The sequence below is a fragment of the Stegodyphus dumicola genome, chromosome 9, assembly GCF_044657685.1.
Source record: "Stegodyphus dumicola isolate Sdum_Otavi_A_Nest chromosome 9, ASM4465768v1".
Classification (NCBI taxonomy): Eukaryota; Metazoa; Arthropoda; class Arachnida; order Araneae; family Eresidae; genus Stegodyphus; species Stegodyphus dumicola.
The window spans coordinates 121,855,526-121,876,299 of NC_140776.1; the positions used below are offsets into that span (position 1 = coordinate 121,855,526).

The following is a 20,774-nucleotide window of genomic DNA, read 5'->3' on the forward strand; positions in this document are numbered from 1 at the left end:
GTTGAGGACAGCCCAATCTGTGCTAGCTCATGATTAAATATACAAGGTGTGGCTATTAATTTTCAGGACTGTTCTAATAACACCAGAACAGATGATGAGAAAAACTTAACCTTTCAATTTGTTTCGAAGCAATCCCCATCGGCCGTAACACACTTTTGTGCTCGGCTATATAAGTTGTGGAAACAACTTGTAAAGTCCTCTTTCGGAAGGCTCTTCAATGTCCATGTCATGTTCTTCTTGATATCTTCAACATCCACAAAGCGGGTTCCTTTGATCCTAGTTTTGAGTTTGGGAAACAGAAAGAAGTCTGCAGGACCAAGTCAAGAGAGTATGACTGAAAGTTGTTTCCACAACATATACAGCCGAGCACAGAGGTGTATTATGGCAGATGGGGATTAATTTGAAACATATTAAAAGGTTAGGTTTTGACATCATCTGTTTTGGTGTTATTAGAGCAGTCTTGGAAATTAATAGCCACAACTTGTATTTATTTCTATATGGCTGCTTGAATTTATTCATATCTACTTTTTCAAATATTTTTCATATAGTACTTGTACATAATATTAAAAGTTGCTATTGTACGAAGTAATGCTATATTTGAGTTTTTAAGATAATAATGAAAAGTCAAATATACATATTAGTTTGTCCTATAGCATCTGTCATATCAAATATACATATTAGTTTGTCCTATATCATCATATTACATCACAAAGTGGAAGAAGTACAGGCTGAGAAGTAAGTCATTTTTTTCAAATAAAAAACAAAAATGGTTACAATTTTTAAATATATTTGCTAATTACAGTTCATCTCTTTACCCAATGGCCTTTAAGATAAAAGGTCTACTTTAAATTATTATTTAAATTACAAACGATTTTATTAAATTGAGCACATGAAAACAAGAATATTCAATGTTCATTTATATGTAAATCAATATACATATATATCTAAAACTCTGTTAGAAAAACTTTTCAACTGTACATATATATATATATATATACACATATTTTAAGAATCTTTTTTATGTACAGTACAAAATATGAATAATAAAATATATTCTGCAGCTGTCATTAGTCTGAGAAACTAGTACAGAAAATATGAAGTTAACTGAAGTAATTCTAAAGTACAAACTACTAAACTATTAAAAGAAATAACGATAAATTATTAACAATAAACTTTTAAAGAAATAAAAATCTAATTATTAAGGATACAAGTTTACTAGATTGAAAGATACTGAAGTGTTTAAAGACAAATTTTAGAATAACAAAATAATCCATCAGCATACACATATCCATGCAAAAGTTGACAAATAATTTAAGGAAATTTAAAAATGGTAAACAAAAATTTAATTACATGCACTTAGGCAGTAAGTACTTAATATACTCTCAGTTTCCACTGTCATGTAATTTCATTTCTCTTGATGATGAATATGCTATAGATTAGGGGTCTTCAACCCGTGGTCCAATGAAGGCATTTTAGTGGCCCCACATTTGAATTTGAAGAAAAACTGAAGAATTTTAAGAAATTTTGATTTCAAGAAAAATTGCTTTGTAATCTTTTTGTCGTAAAAGAAACTTTTTTCTCTTATTCTTGATATTTAAAACATTTTATTAACATGTCTGATATACATATATATATGTATAAAAATTTTTTTGAAATTGACAAATTTTAGGCAGTTTGCCTTATTTGCAACAACAGTGTAGCCGTGATGAAGGAATACAACATTAAGAGACATTATGATACTAAGCACTGTGAGAAATATTCTGCATTGGAAGGTCATTTTCAAAGTGATAAGGTGAATGAATTAAAATCAAAACTAAATTTTCAACAGTCTTTCTTCATTACAGTGAATAAAGAATCTGAAAATAGTGTTTGTGTTAGTTATATCATGGCAGAAAAATTTGCAAAAGAATGTCTTCAGAGTGCAGTTGATGTGCTCTGTCCATCACAGGCTCAAGTCATCTCTACATATAATAAAACAAAGAGTCTGTATGTGTGTGTGTCTTTTGTTTGTGCTGCGCGTAAGCTAATAGAAACACGGCTACGAAATTTGGTACATAGGTGCATCTAGACAAGAGCCAGTGCACCTCGAAGCGATTTTTTCGAAATTCGAATTCGAATTTTTTTTATTTTATGTTTTGTGACGAAATTGCATCATTTTCAGACATAATGGGCTATAGGAAAGCGAGATTTTACTGTACGCACTCCATTTTCACATCGTCATGAAACATAGGCACTTAGCTATTTTACGAACTTAAAATAAATTTCGTGTTTCAATAAATCGATTAAATACGAATTTATTTAACAAAGTGAGCTTAACACCTTTTCAATGGGATTTTTTCTAAAAACGTTTATGTTTAAAAATGTACAGTTTATTTTTCTTTGATTTTTGGACACGTTAAACTTTCATCCTTGCGACTGCTTATACAAAAAGAATTTTGGAAAAATTATATTTTGTATTTTAAAACAATTTTTTAAATGAAGCTTCCGAGTACACTTCTCACATCTCGCATCTTTACAAATGTGATTTTGGCAATGTTCCAACTAAAAATCCCTAACAGGATAAACTGATGTCGCTTTTCCCGCACCGGGGGGAAAATATAGTTAGAACACACAGGAACGATGATATGGTAAGATGTGTAGATCCGGCACTGTACCGCATATGATATTTCATATTTGTTTCAATCATGTTGTTATTGTTTTCAATAAATAATCAAAAGACAACTACTGTGAATTAAATGACTCAACACTTCAGAACAAAGATATCACAGGCAACAATTTCCCTTTCTTATTGTTGTTGATAGATTTTTGATGAAATCGCATCATTTTTAATAGTTTCATTCTTTTAGAAATATGGGTTTGGCAACTATGCTATGCAGTTTTTAAATTTAACGTTTGGTGTTCCCTTCAGCCATTTTTTTCGGTACATTTAAAAGCCAGACGAAGGCTGGCAGCAAAACTGCTAGTATTGAATATTAACTTGTCTGGTGTGACAGTAGTCAGGCACATAGAGGATATTCCAACAAATATATTCAGTAAATTAAAATCCAAATGCAAAAAATTTGAGTTTTATTCTGTAGCGATGGATGAATCAACAAATACTGCACAAGAAGCCATTTTTATTCGTGGCGTTGATATACAATTGTAGAGGAATTAGACTATGTCATTGCACACAAAGGTACAACCTGAGGAACAGATTTGTATTCGAGTCTGACAAACTTCGGATAAATGTAATGTTGACTTCAGTAACATATCTGCTACAACCACGGATGGTGCTAAATCTATAACTGGAGAGAAAATGGGAGTAACAACATTACTCAAATCTGATGTGAAGGCAAGTTGAAATAATACTATGATGACTTTCCACTGCATCATCCACCAAGAAAATTTGAGCAAGAAGTCTTCCAAACTTTGCACATGTGACGAATGTTGCTGTAAAAGTGGTTAATTTTATTCGGTCTAAAGGACTTAATCACAGGCAATTTCAACAGTTCTTGAGTGATTTGGAAGCTGAATATGGTGATGTTGTGTATTACGTGGAAGTATGTCGGTTGAGCCCAGGGAAGATGCTTCAGTGCCTGTTTTCTTTGAAGAGCAAAGTTCAACAATTCATGGAATCTAAAGGGAAATCTATTCACGAGTTCAGTGATAAGAAATGGTACAGAGACTTTGCATTTCTTGCCGATATTACAGGTCAGCTCAATGATTTGAACTACCACTTACTGGGAAAAGATCTACTTGTTCAAAATCTTGATTACTTTGCGAAAGCTTTTGAGACAAAATTAATCCTGTGGGAAAGTCAGTTGCTAAATAAGAATTCCACTCACTTTCGAAAATTGATGGAGTGTGTGAAGAACTCTACAACATGCAATTCAAATAATTATGTACAATGCATTTCAAATTTGAAAGAGGAATTCAAAAGCAGATTTTCTAATATTCGTGAAAATGAAATTTTTATCAGAATGTTTTCCTCGACATTTTTAGTAGATGTTCGAAATGTTCCACCTGAACTTCAATTACAATTTATAGATTTATAGTGCGACTGCAGTAAAAAGCAAGTTTCTTGAAAATCCAACATTAATTTATTTTTATTCGAAGTACGTGACCGAAGACAAGTATCCAGGAATTCGTAAACATGCAATCTTCATGCCTTCTATCTTTGGTAGTACCTACATATGTGAACAGCTTATTAGTAAAATGAAAATTCTAAAATAAAAAACAAGAACACGGCTGACAGACAGACATTTAAAGGAAACTTTATGAATTGCAATAACACAGATTAAACCGGATATTGAAGCTTTAATCAAGCAAAAACAATGTCAAATTTCACATTAAAACTAAAGTAACTACCATCTCCCGTCAGTAATGTAAAATCCCCCCCTTTTTTTATTGTAAATGCATTTTGTAACATGGTTCTGTACAATCATCTTTATGCTTTTTTTTTTTCACAGTAAAAAAAAGTTGCAAAACATTTTAATTCGATTTCCATTTGACTTTTTGGAACCAGTGTGTGTGTATATGTGTATGTGTGTTTACAAATTTGTAATACTATCTCTTCGCCTAGAATCAATTGTAGTCTTGTCAAAACAAACCTCCCTTTTTATTAAATAAATTTTTTGACTACACTATTTTTTTGACAGACATGTGGCCCGCGGATCTTTGTGAAGTTATTGATGTGGCCCTCGGGCGTGAAAGGTTGAAGACCCCTACTACAGATAAATGATAAGGATTTAAAGAATTTAAAAATGTTCATTAAGACAACTTAGTTGCTTTCTGGTACAAGGAATCCACAACTTTTCCTAAACTTTGGATGGTCTCTAATGCAGCTTCATATGTTTTATTCACTTGTACATCTTCAAATATAATTAAAACACCTTCTCCCTGGTCTAGAATTCCTATGATAAAATTCACATTTTTAAATAATCATTGCTTGTCTTTTATTTATATATGATAATCATAATAAAATAATAACAGTAAATAGTAACAAAATCACTTACCATTAAATTTTTTGTCTAATATCATTTGAGATAATTTTTTCTCTACTTTGTCCTAAAATAATAAAATTTTTTCCTAAAATCATTTTTTAATATAAACATCACAGCATGATTTACTTAAAGAAGATTTTAATACCTTTATGCAATTTATGTTATTATGAAATCAGATAAATACTAAATACACAGTTTTGTTACAGTAATTAATATAATTTTTTCTCTACTTTGTCCTAAAATAATAAAATTCTGTGTCATTTTTTTAAAACTATAAATATCACAACATAATTTACTTAAATTAACCAAGATTTTAACAGCTTTATGTAATTTATGTTATTAATAAACACAAAGTTTAAAATCAGATAAATACCGAATACACAGTTTTATTACACTAAAATGACAAATGAAAACAGAAATTTACTGAAACCAGTCTGCTAGAATGTACGAATAAATCAAATTTTCACTTTGTCTTGAATGAGCTGCTGTAGTACATGTATTCAGTATTATTTTAAGACAGATTTAAGATTTCTAAGGGTGACATGGGATCCCCCCTCCAAATTCTTATAGTTCTAAAGGTTACATGAATCACAAAATTTGATGACCACAAAATCAAATGTCACAGATAAATCACAGTTTGAAAATTAACACAAAAATATAACATACATGCATTTATAAGTTTAAGTTACAAAGTTACAAATGTTTTCTTTTGAGCAGAATACTGCTAGAATCTTCTACATATCAGTTCAACCTTTAAGATTTTATTAAAAAAATAATAAATAGGTGTTTGTAATAGTAAAGTGTAAAATATTGTAAAAGAACACAACTTTTTTAAAAAAATATTTGCATGAAATGCAATAAAACATGAACCCTAGTCCATTGATGTAATACAAAGCGTAAGCAAGTAAAATTTGTTATATCGAATATTTGTCACATACAGAATGCATTAGAAAAGAGAAAATTAGTAATATTTTTGCATTAGACTAGAAACAAAATTTCAGCAAAGATAATCAAGATAAGCAAATGATTTGAAAATTTATTAAAAAGTACAGCACTATATAAATTATTTTTCATTAAGTCAGTCATGAACGTTTTTTTTTTTTTTTTTTAGTAGAATATAGTCAGAACCTACCAAATTGGCAGTAAAACATTCAATTCAAACTTTAAGATTTACTAAATGCAGTAAAAATTTTTGTATGTTAGTAAAAACTGACATGAATTTATGCAGACAGAGGAAAAATATTTGCTTGGTATGTAATAAAATAAGTTAAAATATAACCCTAGTCCATCAGTTCAATACAATTGTCATGCATGCTTAATTGTTCACTTCCGAGTGTGGAAAAAAGTAATTTTTGAGTCAAAGAGAAACATTAAAAAAGAAAAAAAGAAAAAAAAGAAAAAGGAAAAAAAAAAAAATCTGAAAGGTTTCGGATTTTAAATTACGTCCAAACAGGTGTTTTTTTAACGTTTTATGTGTTACCTTTATTTATTATCATGCTCTTTGCACTTAAACCATAAAATTCAGTTCAACAGCAATGTTGCAAAATAATTTTAAAATGAACATATCTTTAGAATTTCCCATACACAGTTCCGCGCTCTGGATATAAAAAGGTTTTTTTCCCCTCCCGTAGTGTTGCCATTGCTCGCTTTTAAATCATTGAGTTTGAAAAAAAGTAATTTTTGAGTCAAAGAGAAACATTAAAAAAGAAAAAAAAAAAAAAAAAAGGTTAACAAAATCTGAAAGGTTTCAGATTTTAAATTACGTCCAAAGAGGTGTTTTTTTAACGTTTTGTGTGTTACCTTTATTTATTATCATGCTCTTTGCATTTAAACCATAAAATTCAGTTCAACAGCAATGTCGCAAAATAATTTTAAAATGAACATATCTTTAGAATTTCCCATACACAGTTCCGCGCTTTGGAGATAAAAAGGTTTTTTTCCCCTCCCGTAGTGTTGCCATTGCTCGCTTTTAAATCATTGAGTTTGTTAAACAAAAATTCGTTACAGTTTTACAAAATATGAAACCGATAATAAAACAAATTCAAAATTTCAAATTTGATCTTTCAGATGCCCATATTCACAGTAGGATTATGTCATTCAAAATTTAATGGCTCTACGTACCGTTGTTTTATCACAGTGCAAGAAACATACATACATTTATGCAGATTCTTCATTATTTAATTTCTTCAAATATAATACAGGGCAATAGTATTTGGTAGCAATAGTTTGAAAAGTGAAACGGGCATTTGGAGTGATTCAAAGCAAAATTGCAAAACGAAAACAAACAGTCCTTCGGGACAAAGCCCCTTTAAAAAAAAAAAAAAAAACTTATTGTTCTAGTAATTTAAATCAAAGCATTCTAAAATTTGATGTTTTTTATGAAAATATCTTATACTTCATAAGAAAATAGTATGATTACTATTTTTTTAGACATGTTTTTTATGAAATTAGTACAAAACATTTCTTAGAGATAATGTAAATCAGTGATCATGATGACTTAGAGAAATGAGTCAAAGTCCATATGAACTTGGTTAAAATCTCTCTTCTACTAGTGAGCATATTTGTGTCAGTGAAAATTAATCTATCACAGTAATACACTAAGACAAATACAATTTTCTTTTTAACTTTCTCAATTAACTCTCTGACTGCTCAATTTGTGGACCGAAATCGCTTAAAAAAATGTGTATTTTTTTTTTCATATTTTAAATCTATATATATTGGAAAGCTGAAAAATGCACTTTTTCTTTCTAGAAAACACTTTTATGTAGATTTTTATCATGAGAAACTAAGTTGCCAGAAAAACCAATTTCAGATACTATCAGCAGAAAAAAAAAAAAAAAAAAAAATAATAAATTTCAATCGAATTACAGCTAATTTCTATTTATTACATAATATAAAAAAGTAAAATGTATAGATTTTAAGAAAATATGAAGCACTGAGGAAAAAATACCTTAGAAATGCAGTTTAGTACAATAGAGTTCAAAACAGGGTTCAAGGCAAAGCCCAACTTCACAGTCTTCGTGCCAGATTCAATAAATCTAATTAATAATCAATTTAATTATAAATCTAATCAATAAATCGAATTAATATTCAACAATTTTATTAAATAATTAAGATAATCGCTGAACGTTTTCTAGCAGCCATTTCTGTAAGAAAATTGCGGCAAAAAGTGAAGTTTGAGCTGTAATACCATGTACCTTCAAATCCTGCAATTTAGTGGACAACTAACGATATATGTTGGCCAAAACGTAAACTATACGTCAAATACTGTATATAATTTATTTGAATGGTTAAACGGGAAAAAAACGGGATGCACTCTTCAATAAAGAAAAACACATGCCCGCGGAAATCGCGGGATGAGCAGATTTTACTACATTTGAGTTGCCCGTGGAAATCGCGGGATGAGCAGCCAGAGGGTTAAAGTGGTGGTCCTTATATTCATCAGTTCTAAGAGCTAACATCTATATGAATCCACTAATGACAGCAGTCAGTTGAACAGAAAATATGCCTGAACAATGATCACATCATTACTGAACATCTGCAAACTGGGAAAACATTGTCTGGTACAATGAGCTGCAATATTATCTGTTTGATTCATACATTACATATATGTGGATCTGGGACAGGATTTGGATTATGTAGGATCTTATCGACTAGCACTCCTTGGACTACAGGTGCATATGGTTTGCCAAATACAATCCTTTACATCAATTTTCCATCTAGCTGGCACTGAATGCTTTCAGTAACAGTCTACAGCTGCAGTGCTATGCTACTTTAAATATAATTTGAATTGCTACTTGCAACATAATATACAAGTAGCAATGCTACTTGCAATATAATTTGAATGTAATCAGCATCTGCTGAGCCTAGTGGAATTAACTTTCATGCTCAGAATCCACTACCATCCAACTTTGTGGAATTATGGATGTTGTTGAGAGATATGCATAAAGTGCAACCAAAGCTAGAAAGTTTTTGGCAACATGGTTAAAACCAGAACAAAAATGACAAAAATTCATAAAATAATTGCAAACTGATAGAAGTATTTAATATTAGTGAGAAATTTGTTAAAAAAAAGCTCAGCTATATTAGTTATTCAAAAATTAACATATTATTATTTTAGCTTCACTTTTTCCATAAACATGCCTAAAGTAGAAGACCAATTTGGTTGCAGTTTTAAAACTCAGAAGTATTTCTCAGTTCATTGTGAATATATGAAAACTGAAGAATATTCTTTTTTAAGCCCAGCATACTTTATGTTGTTTCTAAAAATTATCATCAGCTATTAGTGGCAACCACATTTCATAGGCATCTGCAAAAGAATAACCATCTTTAGGTTAGGTTACTGGAATATGGCATGGCACAAAAGGGCTGTAGAGATGCCTTTCCTTTTTTACTGAAAACTTACTTGCATTCATGTTACACAAGGAGAAAACAAATCATACAGCCAGCCCATTCACCAAGGATTGAATTCACAGTATTTTGAGGTCTAAGCCATCTGACACTGGTAAGGTATCAAGAGTGTATCCAGTACAGTAGTAAAAAGGTTTCAATGACAGCAGTAAGTGTTTTACATTCTTAAAAGCACATATTATTTATCATATTGACCATTTATACCATCTTTAACCTTATCAAACTACTCTATGTTGCAAAACTACTTATTTGTGGTTTCACAACATTTGGATATTCTTTAAGCAAAGTAGCTTGTCTGAGTATTTCCAAAATATTTCTGAACAGATACCATATGCTTTATAACAGATAATATAATTTTTGCTTAAGGAGATTAAGCTAATGATCAGCACACCTGTAAGTTATAAGTGCCAAAGGTTTTGTCAGCATAAAGCTTCTATTTTCTTTTTATGCTTACTATCTACAAGAACTTTCATTTCATACATGTATCCCCCTTTTTTTGCTTCTGTATTTGCTGCCTTGGTTATTTGCATGCATTTTGTTATTATTGCCTTGGCTATTGCAATCTTTTCCAAATTTTGCAATTATGAAATTTAAATACATTCGGTATCAGTATGAACAGCATTTGCAAGTAACGAGACCATGGCTGACAATTATAAATATTAGTCAGCTATACTGCATCAATGTAAATATTTTACCAGCAGCTTCCTTTTCAATCCTAACTTCAATTCTTATGAGGCAACTTATCAGGCAGGTTTCCAGCCAAAATTTATTAGCAGAGTGTATGTCAATTTATAGACAGTCTTAGTAAATTTATATTTATTCAGTGATACAAAATGAAATATTAAAAACATAAATGAAATGCCATAACAAATGTCTCTTTGCTCTCTAGAGCTGTTTTAAGGATTAAGAATCACATACTATTGAAGGTCTGTGTTCTTCAAGTTCTTTCCCTTTTATCTGTTGTTTCTCTGCAAGCTGCGCTGAATTATCTTATTAATAATTATGTATTTCCCTACTTCCTTGTTGGAAGACAGGTCTACTTGTGCTTATTCCTACTACTGATAACAACACTGATGTTCAACAGAAGCTCTTTCATTTGGTAGGGTCTAAATTTTCTTGCAATTAACATATTCTATTATAACCTTTTTATTAACTTCTCCCAGCACATAAATTTTAAAATTTGTTCAACAAGCCTACCATAATCATTATTACTAGACTACAGAACATTCAAAGATATCAAATAATTATATTCACATTTCTTTCCTGGCAAAATGACTCAATAAACAAGAAATTGCATCTGAAGTACACAGGCAAACTATGACTGATGGTCAGCTGCAAATTCACTGAATAAATAATACAGCTTATCTGATTCGTGTACTTAGCAGAATAAGTTATTGAAAGTTAATCTGTAATTCATTTTATTTCTAATATTTAAAGGTTAATTTTAAAAGTTATATTTTAGTAAAGATATGATCAGATGAATATAAACTGAATATTTTCATTTATTAAAATATTTAATAATTTTCTTAAAATAATAAATATTATTAATACACTATTTTAAATGTATTTATTAGTTTCTGTGAGTTGCCATTTTTTTATGTTTAAACTGCCTACAATCAGTTTGTGCCAGTGGCTAGCCCCAACTACACTCATGTCCATAAATTAAGGATAATTCGGAGTCACGCTGAAATCGAACTCTAAAATAAATATATCACCTGTAAAATCACTACACACATCTTCAAGAACCATATGCAAATTTTAGGAAGTAACCAGATGACACTGATGGTACGTCACAATGACAAGAGTGTAAGAGAGTGATATATAAGGAATACAGGCAAAGAAATAAAATCGTTCGCAGGTGCTTTATAAGCATTTCAGTGCAATAACCGAATAGTTATGACACAAAGGACGCATTTGGATGATTTTTTACGTGGTAGAATTATCGGCCGTCTGGAATGTGGGCATACCCAACTGGAAGTATCAGACGAACTTGGAATTGCTCAGAGTGTCATCTCCAGGCTTTGACAACGATTCCAAGATGATGGTAATGTGAGTAGATGTTACAGCACAAGTCACCACAGAGTTACAACGCCGAATGAGGACCGGTATTTGGCAGTTACTGCCAAAAGAAACAGGCGGAGCACAGCCTCAGACCTGTCTCATCAGCTCTCTTCAGCCACTGGTACAACAATTTCAAGGCAGACCATGTACAGACGCTTAGGACAGATTGGTCTATATGCTCATAGACCTGTCAGATGCGTTCCACTTACTGCAACTCAATGTCGCCTGCGGTTAGCCTGGAGTATAGAGCATACATTGTGGACACTGCAACAGTGGGCTTGTGTGATGTTTTCCGACTAGTCCAGGTTTAGCTTGCAGTCTGATTCTCGCCGTACTTTTATATGGAGAGCTCCAGGTACCCGTTACCACCAAGAAAACATCATTGAACAACACCGTTATGGTGGTGCAAGAGTGCTCGTTTGGGGTGGAATTATTCTGGGTTCCAGAACTGACCTGCATGTTCAAATTGGAACCAAGACAAGCCAAATCTATCGGGACGTCATTCTGGAACAACATGTACATTTGTTTCGGGGCGCCATGGGTGCACAATTTGCGTTTATGGATAACAACGCCCGTCCTCACCGCGCAAACATCGTAAGCGAATGTCTTCAATAGGAGGATATCACCCGTATGGACTGGGTAGCATTCTCACCGCACTTGAATCCAGTAGAGCACGTGTGGGACATGCTTGGCTGACGAGTTGCAGCCCGTCAACCTCCTCCTACATGTCTACCGGAACTTCGCAGAGCATTGCTTTTTGAGTGGTGTAATATCCCCCAAGATCAGATCGATAATTTGATACTCAGCATGCCTAGGTGTTGTACGGACTGTATTGCATCGTCTGGGAGACATACAATGTATTAACAATCATACCAACCATGTAATATTGGTTTTTGTAAATAGTTTTTTTTTTTTTTTTTTTTTTTTTTTTTTTTTGTAATTTGCTCGAGGGAGAAAAAAATCGCTAATTTTTTTAATAATATCAAACATATAGCATCTTTTTTTGCTCTTTACCTTTTGTTTAATATATAAGCTTTACAAATAAGTCAAATTTGTTTTGCTGCTAACTCTTCCTTTGCCTGATTTTGCATTATCCTTAATTTATGGACATGAGTGTATTTTCCGTCAGCAGAAAGCCAGCTCTGCTAGCAACATTTGCAAAAATATTTGACCAACTGTAGACCCTAAGCTATAGCAAACAGTAGTTGCAATGCAAGATAAAAGTAAGTAGGTAAGGAATTACAGGTGGGGGATTACAGTTTGTTTCCACAAAGGGAACACTTCTTTAAAATTTGTGCATACAAACTTTGCATTATTATAAAGAAAAGATATAGGTAAGGATGTAGTCTCTGGTTCAACTGCTTTCAGTGAGTTAGCTATTTTTTAGATGGTGACACTAAAACTGGCTGTTGTTTCAATTATTTATTTTTCTAGAAGTTAATTAATTTTATGAATCTATTATGAATTTTTTTGAAATTTCTATTCTTTGACAATTTGTTCTAAAGATTATACACAACATGTGGAGAACCATACTGCAATGTTTCCACGTTATCTTGCAGAAGCATAGTGGAGATTCATTAATGAATGTAATGTATATTTCTGAATGACATATGTAATGTATATGGCTGAAAGAAATATATTAAAAACAGCCCTATCAAGGCTACTGCTTCTCTTGTTTTGTAAAATTTGATGGAGTTAAAATTTAGTGGATTAAAATACGTAAAAGCAATAAAATTAATTAATGAAATCAGTTTCATTTACGTATTCTTAATTATTTGTACTCATTTTCAAAAATAGCCTTTACTGGCTCCACCTACAAAATGAATAATTAACTAAAAGTGGTAGATTGCATCCTACATTAATTGCCAAGATATATTTACAAATGCTGAGATCCTAAGAAACTCAAGTTTGATAATCTCTTAAATAATTTATACATTATATGACCTCATCTGGTCATCAGAGATTGCTGTGGCTTCTTGGAAACATATCAAGCATGATTTAAAAAAATCTAGAATGTGTACATTTGAATAATCACTGAAAGATAATTTGAATCATATTTAGCAAGATTCATTCATGGAATAACCACTATAAAGATTAAAGTGAAATAACACTATGCTATTAAATATACGTAGGTTGATCCCAAAAAAAGTTTAAAAGCAGAAGCATTTGAAACGTAATAATTGTGGAGCGAATATTTCCACCCAGGGTGATTGACAGATAGCGCTAGTTGTCCTACAGCGGTTCTACAAGTAAGTAGCGTCAGTACACAGACACTTAAGAGTGACAGTAATGGCACGATGTCTAGAAAAGTGGTCTCACATAGAGGTGCGAGCCGTAATTCGATTCTTATGGGCCAAGAATGTGGCCGAATCCGAAATTCACAGACAAATCGTTGAGGTATTATATGGGAACAAAGCAATGAGTAGACAACAGGTAGCGAAATGGTGTTGTTCTTATCAAGCGGGCAAGGGAGCATGTGGAAAACCGCAATATGGAAGCGAGCGGCTGTCCAAGTTCTTCAAGGACGGATATCAACACGGCACGTGTTGAAGAAATCATCCAAAGGGATTGATGAGTAACTGTGCATAAGATTGCCTCAGAGTTGGACCTGAGTTATGTTAACGTTTAGCGTATCGTAACCGATGAGTTGCGATATTCCAAAGTTTGTGCCCGCTGGGTTCCACGTGCGTTGTCCGCGGAGCATAAGGCCACTCGAATGATGTGCAGCCTCACATTTCTTCAGCGATACCATTCAGATGGCCAACACTTCATTGATCACATCGTTACCGGTGATGAAACATGGTTTCATCACTTCACCCCCACATCCAAAAGAGCCACGATGAAGTGGAAAAAGCTGCCGAGAAATGGCTCAATGAGCAGGACCCTGATTACTACCAAGATGGGATAAACAAGTTGGTCGAACGTTCTGACAAATGCCTAAACATTTTTGGTGACTATGTGGAAAAGTGAAGGCCAGATGTGTCTCTTGATTCCCATTTGTATCTTGTTTCTATTGTTAATAAATACTTTTTCATTTGCCTTGTAAACATTTTTTTGGATCACCCCTCGTATATTATAAAAATTTATTTACAATCACTAATAATTAACAACAGTTTAACAAACTTTAATCCATTCATTCATATATTCAGATGATGAAAAGAAATAAAGCACATGTTTAAGGAAACTGCAATAGGTAACACAGGTAAAATACAACAAGGGAATATTCCTTCAAATTACACTAGTTTGTGTATTACAATATTGACTTAGAATGATTTTACATTATACTGATATTTAATTGCTATTATTTATGTTAGAATCATTGTAAAATAAAGCATAAGTAAATTATACATCAGAATCATTTAGCAGTTAAAAATTTAAGATGTTATTTAGTGTAAAATAATTTTATTAAAGATATAACAAAAACCGCAAGCAGAAACAAAGAATATGTTGTATTTTCAAAAACTACTTTAATACTTACCAATGGTAAATTTATAATCTTTGCTACATGTTCAACCTTTAAAAACAAAATTCCAGATATTAGCACAAGTCTTAACTTCATTATCATAAAAACATTTTTTTGATTAACACATATGATAATAAATGATTCAAAGTAAAATAGTCATCATGATTATAGCATATATATTTATTATTATATATATAGCATGATAGCATATATATTTGAATAGCCAACACAATTTTTGCATTATATATAAAAACATGAGCAATATTTCTCTTGAAAGGAAAAGTTATATCATATTCTTATGCTCCACGATACAGAACAACAATTTTTTTTTTATCTCAATTTTACATAAACCAACGCTATTTTAAAAACTATCTAGATCAGCGGTTCTCAATCTTTGTCACCCTATGCATCCCTTTCGTCACAGCTAGATGATTATTTCCCTCCCTCCTTTTCGAAAACTTATATACACTAATTTAAATTTATAATATTTATTAATGTGCTTTATAAACTTAACAAGAAAAAACATAGAAAATGTTCATAAATACCAAAACTTGACAAAATAATATGCTAAATTTCCAGTTATCTCATCCTAATGTTAAAATTCAATAGATGACGCCCCCCCCAAAAAAAAAACTGTAGAAAAGAATGAAAGTTTATTCACAAAAGGAAAATAATAATAATGTAGACTGTGCTCATCTCCCACAATCGGTTTCTGAAATTTTTTTTATGAAACTGAAGAATGTTTCCTTGTTGCTGTTCTCAATTATCCCATTTCATCTAATATTGAACTATAAAAGTGGGAAAAGAAATGTGCTAATATGGCACTAAAAATGCATAGTAAAGATTTAAAGAAAAAATACTATTTTGTTTAGAGAAATAAAACAACCAGAAGAAAAGAGAGTTAAATTTTTTTTCAAAACTAAAGGCTAGCTGCAAAGCATAATTACCTATCTACCAGTACAAAAATCCATAAATTAATTAATAATTATCAGTATCTTTTAATATATCATAGCTATTTCATTCTATTTTCACAAGAGCATAAGTGCAGGAAGTCCAATTTTTGTACTGAGAAACCTACCACTATTGAGTTATACATTTCCATAATTCCAAACCACATTTTTTAAGTAATGCTCTTATCTTTTGAAGATTTTTTCCACGCTTTCGAGCAACGGTATACTGAACTGGCAGAGCGATAAGGGGAACAATATATGTGTGGGGTAAATGCTTGAGTAAAAATAAACATACGTATGAGTAAATAAGTTTACAAACAGGGTGCATTGCAGTGAATGCAGGTGTGCACAAGAATGTTATTCTATGGTTTGAGAAAAAGGGGCCCTTATTTAAATGAAAGAGGCCCAGTGGTGCTGCGGCTAGCACATCGCACGGCAGCACCACAGGTCCGAGGTTAGGAACCCGGCTGGGCAAGGTCAACTCAGCCTTTCATCCCTTGGGTCGATAAAATGAGTACCAAATTCGCCTGGGGACTAAACACTGGGGGTCCTGCGACAAGCTGACCACTTCTTCAAGGCATATGCTTATACACCCCGAGGCCCAAGGCCAAGAAAGCAGATTTCAGGGCACTGCAGGCCTTGGCCCATTAGGGCTGTTTTCACTACTGAGTTTAGTTTAGTTGAAAATGCATTTCCAACTTGAATGAATTTGTGGAATTTTAGTAGTTAGATATTTTCTCTTTCTGTGGTCATTTAAAGCCATTATTCTGAAGGTTGTTATTCAAAATGGATAACAACCTTCAGAATAATTGCTTGGTTGATGGTAAGGAAGGAACAAGGAAGGAAAAGGAGGCCAGATGGGTGCCAGTCTAAAAATGTGTATGAATGGATAATACTAGCATGGAAGAAAATTAAATTAATATAATCCTAAAGTCGCTAAAAATATAGTGTATCTAACAATTCAGATGGAATGGAAGATGATTATTTATTTATGGATTAAAATAGACGAGGTCCAATTGATTTTGGTCTAATAAAAGCATTCATCCCAAGAGGGTCGGAGCTCTGCTGCATGTATTAGCTCTAGAATTGGTAAAGTTAGCCAAGTAATAAGGTACAATCCAAGGAACTATAATTTAATGAGCCATTTGCAGTTATGCTTTAATACGGTGTGTACTTGCATAGCTTCATCTTTGTGACAAGCATATGACTACTGGCAGAATCAACCGAGTAGCTTTTATACGTTCATTGAACGTTTGAGCAGCAAGCAACTCGAATCCAACATTTATAGTGCACACCTTAAAAATACACTGAAAGCTACTGTCTAGATGGCTCACCTCTTTTATTTCATATGCACAAAATATTATATCACGCTTTCAGTAATGATTTAAAACTCACTACATCAACATGGCATCAGCGCCAAGAGGTGAGCCTTTATGGGCATCGAGAGGCTGTTCTGTGAGGGACGCAGATTCAAAATGTTTGTGTTTCAGTTTTTATTATTACATGGCCTGGATGCCCACCAATGGCACATGGGCTGAGCTGGTCACAGACGCGCTGTGAAAGGTCAACCTTGGCTTGAGATGACGAGAGGGGCCCTAGGGACGAGCGAACTAACACGCCGGTTCGCAGGAGGGTAATACACTCCTCTATCATGAAAAAACTCTGCAACAAGTTTGCATAAAAACAGTCAAAGACAAGTCCCGACCAGCAGTGGTAGCAATTTCTCTAACACCAGCTGGTACCTTGTCCCTGTCCACAGACCTAACGCTGTGAAAACAGTTATGGTGAAGAAGAAAGAGAATTTAATGATGTGCCATAAGATATAATGGAAGATGAATATGACAAACTTTTCATGTTATTAAATAAGGAAATTAGGTTCATAAGGATTTGGTTTGATTTAGTCAACTATGGCAAAGCACACAGGGGCTATACGCCTAAGGGGATCGAGGTCTTTGTGGAGTAATTTTTAAGGGGAACTGGCTCGTATACAAATTACACATGGTGAAAACCACGAAAATGACCGTCCAGCAGCCTGATGGAATGGAACGGAAAATGAATTGGACTGGGATTTGAAACTCTTACTGAAATACCAGTGTTTAGCTACTTTACCACTCAGCTGCTGACGCATTAAGTTCATAAGGAATGTCATTTCTTTTACACAAACAGCATTTAGATGCATGTAGAAATATAAATTTTGTATGCTCATCTTTTAGCATTATTTTTTAAATCTATAATTTTTATATTCGATGTATAACACAACACGTAAATTTCGATTTTATATTTTGTATTAAAAGTGTGCATTACAGCCAGAATATGCGGTAATTTCTAAGCATATTGGTGCATTTCTACAGGTTCGTGGATGTGAAGTGACTGATGACAACACTTGATGAAGAATCGAAATACAATTTATTAGCCAGTATTATTCAGGACAGTTCTAAAAACACGTTAACAGTTGTTGAAAAGACTACATTAAACAAGCTGAAACAACCAGCAACACACACTTCAGGCTATATGGTAAAGACAGCTTTATAGCAAAGCACTAAACTGCAGCTCCTGTCTCAGTCGATCACACTCACAACTCAACACATTCAAGATACTCTTCATGATAAAACTCCCGATATATTCGGCGACACACTCACAATGCACTGACAATATACACTCGATACTAGACTGCTACTCCATGTACAGGCAGAGTTTTGCCTTCGAGAACATTCAGGGGTAAGCCAATAAACATTTCTTCTAGAATGTTCTTTTCGCTCTGTCTATGGTACATCACCAAGCTTGCAAATTAGGCGAGTTAGTGCCAAATCTGGCAACTTTTCCTTTTCCTGCCATTTTCTGGCAACCTTAAACCCACTTTGCGGAGGAAGCTATCTTAGCGCAGTTGGACATATTAATTACATAAATGTTGTATAACTATCTTTTTACTTGATTAGCAATTATCATTTATGAATTTAATAAACATAATTACTATTCTAAATGTTAATAAATATAGATAATTAAAATCTCTAACACAGTGATTGTGAACCCATTTTGTGTGACATGCATCATGCATTTTCAGAACTGTCAACAGAGACAAAAAGTTGCATAATAGAAAAACATTTGTCTCTTGCAACAGCCTCGTCATAGTCTGTCTACGTGTGCTTCACTTACTTCAGTTGAGTTTCAGTGCATACTTGGCAGAAGAATGATTCCATGTGTGACACGGTACCAGAGCTAGGGCTTTCCTGAATTTTGACATGTTGAGTTCAAAAGGTTCACCATCATTGCCTTAACAGGTACACTGCAAATAACCTTGCCTTTGTGACTGATGAAACATCAAGAACAGAAATGGAAGCTAATTTCTGATAAGATAAATAATACTCAAATATTGTTCAGAAACTGATTCACAATACGCATTAAATATCATTTCTTCAATGCCTCAAAACTATTTCCAAATTTCAGTTATTAGCAAAATAACAAGCATTTATGAGGTAAAGTGGACCAACACATGGACCAAAAATTCTAATACAGAACTAAAATTAGGTTAAAAAATAAATATTTAATTTCCTATCAGCACTATGTTACAAGCTACAGTTTTATAAAGAATTATTTTTAAATTGCTATTCCCTCTGAATATCAATTGAAACAACCTAAGTTGTCTAAAGCCTTTACAAATGTCAGGAACATTCTTATGCCGGCCCACCAGTGGCCGAGCGGTAAAGTCGCTGAACATTGATAGTTCGGTCCAAGGTTCGAATCCCGCGAACGGGCTGGCTGCATGGGTGTTTTTGTGGTTTTCCCCACGTGTAACGTGTATACGAGCCAGTTTTCCTTAGAAAGTCCTCCACGAAGGCATCCCTCCCCTTAGGCAGATAGCCCTACTGTACTTTGCCCTAATTAAATACACCACACCATTCTTATGCCACATATGGTTATTTATGAGACTTATACACTTGAAGAGAATTAAGAAGTGACAATAACAAATCTTTGAAATACAATTAATTTGGGATAAGTCTGCAAGCATCCCCCCCTGTAATGAGAAAATACTAATATAAACATGGGTAGAAGGCATCAGTCACTGCTGTAAAAATTCAAAAGGAAAGCATAAGAGTCTTTCAGGCTTTGTTCACATGGTTTTTCAAACATAACAGCCAAGCTTTGTTGCTAGTTGTAGTGAAGCTTGCTATGTCATAAAGAAAGGTTTAATGGTTTTGTTAATGTGCCTTCCTGCCGACTCGGTACGACAACCAACCAACCACAGCAAAGTAAACATGAACTAACATTCCATCAATTATTTTGTTGAGTCAGGTGTAACTTCCCTGACTGCTACAGTCTAAACCCTGTTAAATGGGTGTGAACAGTTTTAATGACTTTTATGCCTTCAGTCACAATGGTTTATGATTGAAAACACTTCATCTGAGCAAAACCTTACAGAAAAGTAAACCAACAAAAACAAACTGAAGGTATTTTTTTTCTGATTATCAACATTTTAAGTTGGCAAAAAACCTTAGATTAGTTATCCTCATGCCTCACAGATACTGTTCATTTCATGAAAATTTTTAAAGAGAAGCATTTTATAAGGATCATTAAATTTTATAACAAAAACAAATATTTATATGACCGATATTCATGATTTTTTTTAACGTGTACTTAATCATTGACAGTTCTAATGAAAATATAAATATTTACATAACAACATTCTTTTTAGCAGCATTAAAAAATATGCAAGGGAAAGAAAAAATTACCTGCACTCTTGAAAAAGGTTCAATAATTCTGCACAAGTTTTGCTCTAACATAGTATCATACAAAGTGTTTAAATGTGCTTTAATAATTGGATCATCAACTAATTCCTTTTGATATTTTACAAGAGCCTGGGAAGGGAAAAATAGATGTAATTAAAAAAAGTATTTGTGTATGAAGAAGAAA

At 32.9% G+C, this 20,774-nt stretch overlaps 1 protein-coding gene across 2 annotated transcripts in view; it reads right to left on the reverse strand.

Annotated features, from left to right (window-relative positions):
• Positions 1 to 504: 504 nt before the first annotated feature.
• Positions 505 to 20,774, reverse strand: part of Rpn6 (regulatory particle non-ATPase 6) — a 60,054-nt gene continuing 39,784 nt past the window's right edge. For both annotated transcript variants that reach the window (XM_085824034.1, XM_085824035.1), the window contains 4 exons: positions 20,594 to 20,719; positions 14,932 to 14,967; positions 4,995 to 5,046; positions 505 to 4,892 (listed from right to left, as the gene is read on the reverse strand). In XM_085824034.1, the coding sequence (XP_085680160.1) occupies positions 4,750 to 4,892; positions 4,995 to 5,046; positions 14,932 to 14,967; positions 20,594 to 20,719 (357 nt within the window). In that variant the 3' untranslated portion in view covers positions 505 to 4,749. The remainder of the gene's footprint in view (positions 4,893 to 4,994; positions 5,047 to 14,931; positions 14,968 to 20,593; positions 20,720 to 20,774) is intronic.